Source organism: Podarcis bocagei (genome assembly GCF_964188305.1).
Source record: "Podarcis bocagei genome assembly, chromosome: 13".
Classification (NCBI taxonomy): domain Eukaryota; kingdom Metazoa; phylum Chordata; class Lepidosauria; order Squamata; family Lacertidae; genus Podarcis; species Podarcis bocagei.
The window spans coordinates 10,022,421-10,035,383 of record NC_138138.1 but is presented as its reverse complement, the minus strand read 5'-3'; the positions used below and the strand labels follow the sequence as shown (position 1 = coordinate 10,035,383).

Here is a 12,963-nt window from a genome sequence, read left to right as displayed (position 1 = left end):
CCACTGTTTTCTGGTGTGCTAACACACTGTTATAGGTAGCTGTGTGATGACTTGATGCAAGCACACACCCCCACACCCTGATGCCAGCTGATCCAATGATCACAAGTTGTGTAGAAACAATGCTTTAAATATGCCTGCTGTGCTCACCACCCCATGGTCTGCAGAACACACAAAACAAACGGTTTAGAACCTGTGCCCATTTAGCTGACAGCAGGGTAGAGTCTTAGAGGATCTGCTAAAACTTTTGGGTTTACAGTGGTGCCCCGCAAGACGAATGCCTCGCAAGACAGAAAACTCGCTAGACGAAAGAGTTTTCCGTTTTGGAGGTGCTTCGCAAAACGAATCTCCTATGGGCTTGCTTCGCAAGATGACAATGTCTTGCGAGTTCCTGCTGTTTTTTCCCCCTTTCCCCTCCTTTTTCTAAGCCGCTAAGTCGCTTATCAGCTGATCTGATCAGCAGATAATCCGCTAAAAGCCGCTAATAGCGCTAATCCGCTAATCTGTTAATGGGCTTGGTTCGCAAGACGAAAAAACCGCTAGACGAAGAGAATCACAGAATGGATTATTTTCGTCTTGCAAGGCACCACTGTAGTTCTGTTTTCTGCTTACCTCTCTTCACTTTCCTGATATTATGCAACTTTTCTCCTCTACAGTCTCTTCTATCTATGCTCCCATCTAAGTTCTTCAGCACTAGGCTGATTTCCTATGTCTTTTTCTCTCATTAAGAATTCAGATTGCCTTTGCTAGTTCTGCTGCTTCTGAAGAAATGAAACTATGCTGCCAATTCTCATAGTAGACTAGTATAAAGTAAGCGGCACATAAGCAGCACACAAAACACTAAAAAACCATTCTAGGTTCTAAATCTTACGTTAATAATCCAAAAATTGAGAGAGCTATGTAGAAGATCTACTACAGAAGCCACAAACAGAAAACTCATTCAAATTGTGTCCAAAAGGAAGATTCAGTCTTTAAAGGTTCCTTTAGCCAGGCTCCTGTAGATATCAACAAAGGTAAGTTGGATCAAACGAAGTGTTGGTGATGTTATGCACAAGAGTTAGACAGGGTGCTGGCGTTTGTCACCTGTTTCACCCATTAAAAGTCTTGGGCTTCTTCAGTAAATTCTCTCTCACGGTTTTGATATATATATATATATATATTAAAAATAATTTTTATTAACTGGCCAATCACATCAAATTAAATCATATCACATAAATTCCGAATTACAAAGATGAATTTTAAATTTTGTTGGGGGGGACCCATATTTCAAGATCCAAAGGGGAATTCTGATCATCTTCTTGCTGCTGCGTTAATGTCCCAATCAGTCCAAACAAAGTTCATAATTCTATCCCATCTTATCTTGCTGTTTCCACATCACATCTTGTTCATATATTTTCTCTTTTTTCTTTATGATCTCTTCTGATAGTCTCCTTAAGCCGATAAACACCAATAGTAATAATAGTCCTGTGTGAATTTTCCGTTCTTCCAATCCTCAAATCGAGATGGTTTCCATATATCATCTCCTTCATAGATAACATCACTCTTTCCATCATAGTCTCATAAAACTGTCGCTCTTAAGTCCCACTGAGGAGTTTAACCCACAATATATAAACAGCTCTATTTCTCTCTTTCTCCTCCCAGACTCAAGACCTCCGACAGAACTTCCCAATATGGCGACGGCATTTTTAACTGCGTCATTCCAAAGCTCTTACACATTCCACGCTGGTTTTGATATATTTATAAACATTCAAGTCCATATGTTACATTTCTTCTTAGATTAAGCTATAATATTTAATTTCTTTCTTCAGGAAATTCTCCCTCAAGATTTTGGTGCATTTACATACATTCAACTTCATATGCCAAGTTCTTTCTTGACATAAGCATCTATTCATTTACTAAGCCTAAGATTTAGAACGTAGAATGGTTTTTTAGTGTTTTGTGTGCCGCTTATGTACTGCTTACTTTAGACTAGTTTTGCTGCTTCAGCTGCAGCAGAATTACATAAACTCTCCAATAATGGTTAATGATGGAACTATGCTTACATTACAGTGGTACCTCGCAAGACGAATGCCTCGCAAGACGAAAAACTCGCTAGACGAAAGGGTTTTGCGTTTTTTGAGCTGCTTTGCAAGACGAATTTCCCTATGGGCTTGCTTCGCAAGACGAAAAACGAAAACGTTTTGCAAGTTTGTTTCCTTTTTCTTAACACTGTTAATACAGTTGCGACTTGACTTCGAGGAGCAACTCATAGAACGCAGTGTGGTAGCCTTTTTTGAGGTTTTTGAAGACTTTGGTGATTTTTGAAGCTTTTCCAAAACTTCTTTTGCAGCCATTTGGTAAGTTATACTTTTAAAACTTTTTGGGGTTTTTTTGGATTTTGGGTTGGGGTGTTTGGAATTCAAGGACTTGGTGTTGGGGAGGGGTTTGCAAGAATCTGGAAGCTTGTGGGTTTTTTTCTGCATTTTTATGATTTTCTGTGACCATTGGGCCACTCTGCTGTTTTTTAAAAAAAATTCTGGGTTTGAATTTCTGTGTGGTGGGTGGCTTGGGGAACAGTTGAGGAGGGGGTTCTTCAGCAAGAAGCAAAGAGTGGAAGAGGAACCTTCTTCGAGTTGTCCCCCAGAGTCTTAGAAAATGTACTGTACACTTTGTTGATTTTTAAATGTTTTTCTGTCATGTTTAGAAACTTAATTTATTGTTCCTTCAATTTTTGAAATGTTCTTTACAGTATGTGTGACTTTAAAGAGCACTTAATAAACTCTTGTTGTACCAAATTTGGCTTTGTTTGGACTTTTTTTGACCATAGGAACGCATTAATTGAATTTCAATGCATTCCTATGGGATTTCGTGCTTCGCAAGACGAAAAAACTCGCGGAACGAATTAATTTCGTCTTGCGAGGCACCACTGTACAGTATATTACTGGACTTGCATTAAAGCCTGTAATTTCACTAAATAAATAACCACAGCAGAGCCATGGGGACATTGCAGATGCTGGCAACTGTGAACTATTTCAAGGAACAGTACACTAAAATAAGGTTCTGACCTGCAAATTTCTTTGTTGTCTTTCGTGTTACTGACCAGCAGGGTGACTGCATGCTGAGAATCCACAGCAGCAGTGCTAATACTAGGCTCTTCAGGTGTTTTGTTGATGGAAAGTTCCTGAGGCAAGCACTGGAAAATAAGGGAAAATGAACAACAATAAGATATAGAAGTGACCCAAACTAGACACAATAAAAAGACCATCTTCGAAGTACAGTCATACCTCGTGTTGCGTTAGGTTCATGTTGTGTCTTTTCAGCTTGCGAACACAGCAAACCCAGAAGTGTATACTTCCGGGCTTCGCCCTGCACACACACGCAGAAGCGTTCTGCACGCTTTGTGCATGTGCAAAATAATAATAATAATAATAATAATAATAATAATAATAATAATAATAATAAATTTTATTTATATCCCGCCCTCCCCAGCCGGAGCCGGGCTCAGGGCAGCTAACAACAATAAAACAGTACAACACAACACAACACTCTAAAATCATTCATTATAAAATTAACTCAAATCAAACCAATGGCAACCATTGGGCCAGAGCTCCGCGAAGATTGCCGAAGGAGGGAGTCAGGCTGTTCCTTGGCCAAAGGCCAGGTGGAACAGCTCTGTCTTGCAGGCCCTGCGGAAAGATGTCAAGTCCCGCAGGGCCGTAGTCTCTTGTGACAGAGCGTTCCACCAGATTGGAGCCACAGCTGAAAAAGCCCTGGCTTTCTAGCGTTCTGCGTGCTTCGCACATGCACAGAAACGCTCTATCACCCTCCACGCTTGCGCAGAAGCGCCGCTCTAGTTGCAGACTTTTCGGGGTGCGAACGGCACCCCGGAACGGATCGTGTCCGCAACTAGAGGTACCACTGTATAACACAAATAGAAGGGTCTAAAGCAGAGGTTCTCAACCTGTGGGTCCCCAGATGTTGTTGGACTACAACTCCCATCATCCCTGACCACTGATCATGCTGGCTAGGAATGATGGGAGTTGAAGTCCAGCAACATCTGGGGACCCACAGGTCGAGAACCACTGGTCTAAAGGACAGTAGTGGTTTGTTCTGAAAAAAAGAAATGATTATCAGACAAAATTGTACAATGGCATCTTAAAATAAAAAATACTACATGATCTGTTTCCTATGTTAAGAGTTATACTAGCTGAAATAAAATGTGCATTAGCACCACTGGTTTGTTTGCACATTATCTTGGGATTAGAGTCTAGAACTATTTTCTCCACCGAAAATATATCAGCATTCATGCAGGCTCAGTTCAGACATGGATCATGGTTTACAAAGCTTAACTGTGGTTTGTCACAACCTCTAAATCAACAAACCGTGGTTTTACCATTGCTCTACCTCCAGGACATTAGCAGGCCACAGACACAGGAGTGGATAGAAAATTAAACCATTTCAGTTCTCAGTGTCAATTTCCTGAGTAAGCACCCTCCCATGCCATGTCTCTTTGCCCAGTTTTTATTTTGCAAATCAGGAAAAATTCTGGAAAGTATGGTCTTAACTACTGAGCTGAGACTAGGCTTCTGCATGGCTATAATGAGCCAACTATAGGCAATAATGCCAAAATCTGGCTTCTTCTGTGTGTTTCTTCCCTTTACCGTGAAGATATTTTGTTAAATTGTACATGACAGGGGTGCTCTTCCACACCCCTGAGTCCTGGAGGGCCCCTCTTAATTTCCATGGTCCTAAGTCCCAATCCTCCTTTCCCAGGGGAGAAATGTCAGATTCTGGAAAATAATGACGTATTAAACTATACTGCATCATTGCTTTCTAAATGTGAAAGTTTTAGGGCAGCATTCAATAACTCCCACCTACCCATCAATGAGTACGAATTACCTGGTAGCAATAATCGGAGATCCAGGAGATGGTTAAATTCTCACCAAGCAACTCATTATGGATTTGTAGCAAAGCCTGGTCAATTTTCAGATCCCAGGGTTGTCTTCTGGATACGTCTGTGAGAGATAAAGCATGCAGAGAAAGCTTCACTGTTTAGCCAGTGTTGCTGATGAACTGGGAATTCTGCAAAGACAGATCCTTTCCAGATTACATACTCGGAGGCATCATATAAACCCCAAACACCTTTGCAAATGGGCTCAGAGGCAGAGATGGAAGCCAAGTCACCTCCAAGCCCAAGAGGATGTCAGCACATGAAGGTGCAGTACCAGGCTGTGGCCAGACACCATAGTGCCTGGCTTAGTCCTCAGAAGTAATGGGCTACTCAAGCACAGCAGTTTCCTCACAAGTAGACCCAAATCCATGGTTAGCTCATATGTCCAACAGCTGTGCCTAGGAGGGGGGCTTATAAGGCTGCTGCACATAAGCATTCAGCCACTGCAGAGATATTGGAACAATTTCTTTACTCCAGCTCTTTGGTATGTCTTGTTCCTCTGTTGTGAACATCCCTGGAGTGCGTGTGATACTGGACTGCTACTGGCTTTTGCCTTTCTCGCTGACACCCCCAAATATGGCTGTGGGTCACGACTTGCCTTTGTTCTGAGAATCGATGTATTTGCCAAACAGGCTGATCGTAGAAGACTATAATGGCTAATCTTTAGAAATGACAAACTCAAAAAATCATGTTCCAAAAATATATTTTTACATCAACAATCAAACATAATGCCAAGGACTGTGACTACAGCCTAATGAATGCAAAACATATGCTTGACCACTGGGCGATGTCATGTCCTCTGAGCTAGGGGCCTCTAAGCACGGGCTAAAGTTTTTAAAAGAGAAACTAATGGCCAAGTGGCTCTGATCCCTTGTTGTCTTCTGCTGTTTGGTGAAGACTTTTCTGTTCCAGCACACGTTTGTCTTGCTGGGTAAATACCTTTATACTGTACAATGAATTTGGCTGAGCCTGTTTCTATTTTATATTTTTTACAAAGCCTATGACACTTTAATTGTTGTAAGCTTCCTTGAGAAATGCATCTGCACAAGAATGGGATATAGCCTTTTGAATAAATAAAGTAAGTGTGAAAAAATGCTTTTCCATTGAGAAACCTGTCTAGCTAGACACTTGTGCGGATGGTCCCTGGCAAAAACATTAGGATTTGTTTGTTTTAAACCATGTTGCTTAAGTGCGATAACCTCTAAGCAGTTTACAGAGATAAAATACACAAAATGAAAATCACTATAAAATCAAACTTCAATTAGAATGCCTGCTGGAATAAAAATGTGTTCAGTATATCCCAGAACTTCAGAAAGGAACTAAGCCTGCAATGCTAAAAGCATAACTCCTGGGGCATATGAGCTATGTATCGAGCCATGGCAGACCACTGAAAATGACCTCAGTGATCAGGCAGGTTTATAGAGGATTAGGCAGTCTTTCAGGCATCCTGGGCCCAAATTGTAAAGGGCCTTGTAAATTAGTACAAGACCCCTGAACCTAGGAGCGCATGTGCAGTCAGTACAGAATTTTGGACACTGGAGTTATGTGCTAGTGATAGTATGTTCCAATCAACAGTCTAGCTGAAGTGTTTTGCACCAGCTGAAGCCTCTACATAGAGTGCATTGCAAGGCTTGAGCCTTGAGGTCACCCATGCATGGATCACTGGGGCTAGACCATAACTGTTCAAGAACAGCTGCAGCTGACATACCAGCCATAGCTGATAGAAGGCACTCCTAGCCACTGAGGCCACCAGAGGTTTCCAGAGACAGAGACGAAGCCAGGAGCACCCCTAAACTCTGCACCTGTTCTTTCAGAAGGAGTGCAACTCCATCCAGAACAGGCAACTGCCCCAAAACTCCTAATGGCTGCACCCAGAGGCTTTTAAAACCAGAATTGGGGAGGAAATTTTACCTTGTGGTAGACTGCAGCACAAAGTCCATGGAGTGGAAAGAGTCTCCCGTTGCTACTTTCCAGACATGACCTTCTTGGTAGGAGCGGAAGCACTGAGAAAAATTGTCCCTTATACCCATCTCACAAGTGTATACCACAGTCTGTGACATCCCCTGGTCTGTTCCTGATACAGGTCACCCATAAGGTTAACCAAGGCTGATTTAGTCCCTGAACCATGCCTGAATCCAGATTGTGAAATGGATCCAGGCAATTCATATATTCCAGTAGCTCTTCCACCGCCCTCTTTACCACCTTGCCCAATAAAGGGTGGAAATTATCATTTTTTAACATCTGCCAGGCTGATGAGTCAACCTAGGGAGACATTGCAAAACTTTTTGAAATCCAAGTAGCGTGGGAATAGTGGATGGGAAAGTGGGTTAAATATGATGATATTTAAAGCTTTACCCCCCCCCAAAAAAAACTATCTTATTTGGTTGGGATATTGTTCTGGGTCTTGGGCTGGGGTTTTGTTTGCGGCAGGGGAGGGGAGATGTTGTTGCCACCACTGACACAGTATAAATTTTTGGTATCTTTATTTTTCGCTCTTCCTACGAGTCATGTGGAAATTGTTCCGTTTGGTTGCGTTCTTGCTGACACAATTTTATTTATTGTTTATGGCTTCTGTCACATTCGTGGTTACACAGATCTATGAGTCGCCTTGAAACTGTGGGAAAGGGTGGCATGCAAAACAAAATGATGATGGTGGCGGCGGCAGCTTTCCGTTTTAAAAGCTAGGTTAAAGCATATCTTAGAGCTTGCAGCTTTTTATTTTAATCTGCTCCGTTTTGTCGTTCGTGAGCTGTACTTCTATGGTTTTTAAATGGAAGACAAACGAGCCTGTAATAATATTTTCTTTTTTTAAGCCTTGCTGAATCGTTCCAGCAAAGGCCAGCTGAGTCCAACATCATGTTCCCAGGGCGGCGCAACCAGAGTGCTAGTGTGGTGCAATTGTTAGAGCACCGGACTAAGAGACTTCAAGGTTGAGGCCACCGGGAATGAGATCAGGATTCAAATCCTTCACTAATCCATGAAGTGGCCTTGGGCCTGTCTCTCAGCCCCAACCTGCCTCACAGTGCTGTTGTGAGGCTGAAGCAGGGTGGGGATGTGGGGGGAGAGCCATGTACATGGGTGTAGACAGGATTTATTTGGGGGTGGGGGTGGCAGGAGACCTACCTGTCATCCTCTGCCTGGCTCTGTCTAGCAGATTGGGAAGGATGTGTCTCAAAAACCGTTGTTTTAAATTACAGTGGTACCTCGGTTTACGAACTTAATCCGTTCCGGAAGTCCGTTCTTAAACCGAAACCTTTCTTAAACCGAGGCGCGCTTTCCCTAATGAGGTCTCGCACTGCCAGTGCCCTTTCACCATTTGTTCGTAGACCAAGGTAAGTTTGCAAACCGGGACACTACTTCCAGTTTTGCAGAGTTCATAAACTGAATACAGTGGTACCTCGGGTTACAGACGCTTCAGGTTATAGACGCTTCAGGTTACAGAATCCGCTAACCCAGAAATATTACCTCGGGTTAAGAACTTTGCTTCAGGATGAGAACAGAAATCGTGCTGTGGCGGTGCAGCAGCAGTGGGAGACCCCATCAGCTAAAGTGGTGCTTCAGGTTAAGAACAGTTTCAGGTTAAGAACGGAACTCCGGAACGAATTAAGTACTTAACCCGAGGTACCACTGTAGTTCGTAAACAGGGTTGTTCGTAAACTGAGGTACCACTGTGCCGTATATTTCTGTGTACAGTGGTACCTCTAGATGCGAACAGGATCCATTCCAGAGCCCCGTTCGCATCTAGAAGCAAACGTAACCAGCGACGGCACGTCTGTGCACGCGCACATCGCTTTTTGCCGCTTCTGCGGATGCGCGTGACATCATTTTGAGCGTCTGCGCATGCGCAAGCGGCGAAACGCGGAAGTAACGCGCTTTGTTACTTCTGGGTTGCCACAGATCACAGCTCGAACATGCTCATCCCGAAGCACATTCAACCCGAGGTATGACTGTACAATGGTACCTCCGGTTGGGCACGGGATCCGTTCCAGTTCTCGGGTCAGATCCAGAGGAATTTGCAACCAGAGGTGCCGCTTCTGCGCATGCGCGCGGTTTAGTGCTTCTGCGCATGCGGCGAAACTTGGGAAAATACTTCTGGGTTTGCCATGTATGTATCCCGAAGGATACGTAACCGGAGGTGAACATAATTAGAGATACCACTGTATAAGATGCCCCCATGTATAAGACGACTCTTATTTTTTGAGCTCAAAATTAAGAAATAAATGGAAAAAGTTTAAAGAATATCTACAGAAATACTGTAAAATTTATGAATGTTAAATGGACGTTGGATGGAAAATAAGCGGTGTTTGTAAAAAGATTAGTAATATGTAAATATAGATTGATAATGAGGGAAAATGTATTTTTAATATAGGTTAAGATCTTGAGTAAAGTTAAGGATAGAGGGTAAGGATTTGCTGAACTAAATATTTGAACTGGAATACAAAAAGGGAGCTGTGAGGAGGTCAAGAAACTAGTGATGAAGTATAGGATATGAAAACTCTAATCTTTTTTCTGTTCTGTTTGTTGGTGTTTTTTCTTTTTTTTCTTTTATTCTGTTAAATGTTTTTTTATCCTGTACCTTTATTAATTGTTTGATAAATATCACTACAAAAAAAAAAACAAAATTAAGAAATGAATATTTTCAACATTTCGTGTATAAGACGACCCTCAATTTCAAACTTTAAAAATTTGGTTTAAAAAGACAGTCTTATACATGGGATAATACAGCACTCTCTTTTGGCCCCTAGTGCTCAGGAAAACCTGCCAAAATCTCCAGTTTCTTAACTTTTAGGGAAGTGTTTTTATTTATTTACTTGAGTTGTCCCTCAACCCCCCCCCCACCACCACGCCCAGGGACCACCACCCCTGAGCTCCTGGGAGGGGACAAAGTGGCATATAAATGTAATTTTTTTGTTTTGGTTTAAAAATCACATTTGGTCACTTTATTTTAAAGGACATCTTTTAGGTAGTTGCCACAGCAGCTGCTTGGGTCCTCTGCACAGACACTCTGGTAGCGTGAAGTCTTTGCAAGATGATCAGTGAACTCCTGATAAGGTGACTTGGTGAACCCAGTCTCTTTCCACAGGTCAGGGGTAAGGTCTTTGAGATGGCATCAAAGGTGGCCTTGGCAAAGTTGCCCAAGGTGGCAGTGCAGCCCATCGCTGATGTGTAACAGTCGCCAATACCAGCCATCACCAGCAATTTTTTTGGGGGAACTGGGGCAGACACAATTCGAGCACCACGTGGCGCAGGGATGAGACGCACAAGTACGGAGCCACACCGACCTGTTGTTACCTTGCAAGGTACAGTGTGCGGCTTGCCGATCTTGTTCCCCCGGTAGCCTCTCCTCACGGGCACAATGGACAGCTTCGCGAGAATGATGGCCCCACCTGTCAGCAGCGCCGACCACCCACCTTTCGCCCTGAGAGCAAAAGCGGGGCAGGCGAAACCTTTTTTTCCAATGGCGCCACCCCAGTTTTCCTTCCCGCCCCGTGCCTTTAATTCAGTGTTTCTCAACCTTGGGCCTCCAGCTGTTTTTGAACTACAATTCCCATCATCCCTGACCACTCAGGGCTGATTTCCTTCAGAATGGAGAGGTTTGATCTTCTGGCAGTCCATGGGACTCTCAAGAGTCTCCTCCAGCACTGCAAGGTTACCTGGGAGTTAATCCTATGACTGACTCCCTTCCCAGAAAACATGGAAAAGGCTGAATGGAACTTTGTATTTTAGGTTCACCTGAATTCCAGGGCAGCCTGGAAATATTTTATTTCTGTCTTTCCTAAAAACCAACTTCTTCTTCTTCTTCTTCTTCTTCTTCTTCTTCTTCTTCTTCTTCTTCTTCTTCTTCTTCTTCTTCTTCTTCTTCTTAGAAATACATTTCCTTGTGCTGGAAACTCCATAAATACAAATGTTTGGAATTGGCTCAACTGTCTCCAGTGACATAATTAGAAGGCTTTTGATATGCCAGATTGGCTGATCTCTGTTACTTCCCTCTGGTGCTGGGGAGTGTCAGCAAAAGGATTAGCCTCAAGCTACTTCCTGACACTCTGCTAAATCTCCCTTGCTTTGTTCTCCATCCAAGAAGTGGAAGGGAGTAAGAAAGGAAAGTAACTAAAGCAGATACTGAAGCCTGCCTGGATCCTTAAGTCCACAACTTGCCTTTCCGTAACCAGACAAGATCCGCTTACTGTCGGATTGCAATTCTGTCACTGAGGTTGTTATGATTTGGGAATGCTGGATTTGGAGCAGAGAGAAACAGGTTCCCTTGCCTGCTAACCCACGAAATTCGCTGGCTGAATTTGGACTCCTTGTTCTCTGGAACAGCTAGTACAGGCACCCCCAAACTCGGCCCTCCAGCTGTTTTGGGACTACAACTCCCATCATCCCTGACCACTGGTCTTGCTAGCTAGGGATGATGGGAGTTGTAGTCCAAAAACAGCTGGAGGCCCAAGGTTGGGAAACACTGCAGTTTAATTTGAGCGTTATTAACTAACTTTGCATAACCGCCCTTCAGCCACGCCATTAAAAAATGAAAATAAAAACACGAGATGGAAATATGCATTATAAAAACGGGGGGGTGGGGGGGTGTGAGGGAAACAAAAACCCGAAGCGAGAGAGGAGCTGGAGGGACGGAGGACTGAGGGAAGGTGGCGGCGGCGGCGGCGCTTACCGTGGTGTTGCGTCGTGTGGTGGGGCTGCGCCAAGCCCAGCACGAGCAGCGCCAGGAGCGGCCCGCCGAGGGAGGAGGAGGAGGAGGCCCGCTGGCCCCAGCCGCCCGGCCTCAGCGACGCCATCCCTGCCGCTGTCGAAGCCGCACGGCCGCCGACGACGAGGGACGGGCCCTGCGCCGGCCGCCCTCCTGGAAGAAGAGGAGGAGGAGGAGGAGGAGGAGGAGGAGAGGCGGCCGCTTCCCGGTTCCTCCTCCTCTTTTTCCCCTCAGGAAAACGGCCGCCGGTTGGCCATCGCCGCCCCGGCCTGTCCCGTTCGCCTCAGCCAGGCAAAGTACAGTATAAGCTAAACAAGCTATATTATAGTTTAGGGCAGGCGTAGGCCAAGTCGGCCCTCCGTATGTTTTTGGGGACTACAATTCCCATCATCCCTGGCCTCTGGTCCTGCTGGCTAGGGATCATGGGAGTTGTAGGCCAAAAAACACCTGGAGGGCTGTTAAGGAAGCCTGAGCTATAGCTTAGGGCAGGCACAGGCAAACTCAGCTCTCCAGCTGTTTTGAGACTACAATTCCCATCATCTCTGACCACTGGTCATGCTAGTTAGGGATCATGGGAGTTGTAGGCCAAAAAAACACCTGGAGGGCCGTTGAGAAAGCCTGAGGTATAGCTTAGGACAGGCACAGGCAAACTTGGCCCTCCAGATGTTTGGGGACTACAACTCCCATCATCCCTGACCACTGGTCCTGCTAGTTAGAGATCATGGGAGTTGTAGGCCAAAAGCACCTGGAGGGCTGAGGTTGAGGAAGCCAGAGCTATAGCTTAGGACAGGCATAGGCAAGCTTGGGCCTTCAGATGTTTTGGGACTACAACTCCCATCATCTCTGACCACTGGTCCTGCTAGTTAGGGATCATGGGAGTTGTAGGCCAAAAAACACCTGGAGGCTGAGGAAGCCTGAGCTATAGCTTAGGGCAGGCACAGGCAAACTCTGGCCCTCCAGATGTTTTGAGACCAACTCCCATCATCCCTGACCACTGGTCATGCTAGCTAGGGATCATGGGAGTTGTAGGCCAAAAAAACACCTGGAGGGCTGTTAAGGAAGCCTGAGCTATAGCTTAGGGCAGGCATAGGCAAACTCTGGCCCTCCATATGTTTTGGGACTACAACTCCCATCATCCCTGACCACTGGTCCTGCTAGCTAGGGATCATGGGAGTTGTAGGCCAAAAGCACCTGGAGGGCTGAGGTTGAGGAAGCCTGAGCTACAGCTTGGGGCAGGCATAGGCAAACCTGGGCCTTCAGATGTTTTTTGGGACTACAACTCCCATCATCCCTGACCACTGATCCTGCTATTCAGAGATAATGGGAGTTGTAG

General features: G+C 44.7%; 1 protein-coding gene across 1 annotated transcript in view; it reads right to left on the bottom strand.

Annotated features, from left to right (window-relative positions):
• HGSNAT (heparan-alpha-glucosaminide N-acetyltransferase) overlaps positions 1-11,760 on the bottom strand; it is a 32,033-nt gene extending 20,273 nt beyond the window's left edge. The window contains exons 1-3 of the mRNA XM_081166398.1: positions 11,595-11,760; positions 4,876-4,991; positions 3,042-3,169 (exon numbers count right to left, since the gene is read on the bottom strand). Of these exons, the coding sequence (XP_081022524.1) occupies positions 3,042-3,169; positions 4,876-4,991; positions 11,595-11,718 (368 nt within the window). The 5' untranslated portion in view covers positions 11,719-11,760. The remainder of the gene's footprint in view (positions 1-3,041; positions 3,170-4,875; positions 4,992-11,594) is intronic.
• Between the last annotated feature and the right edge of the window lie 1,203 nt (positions 11,761-12,963).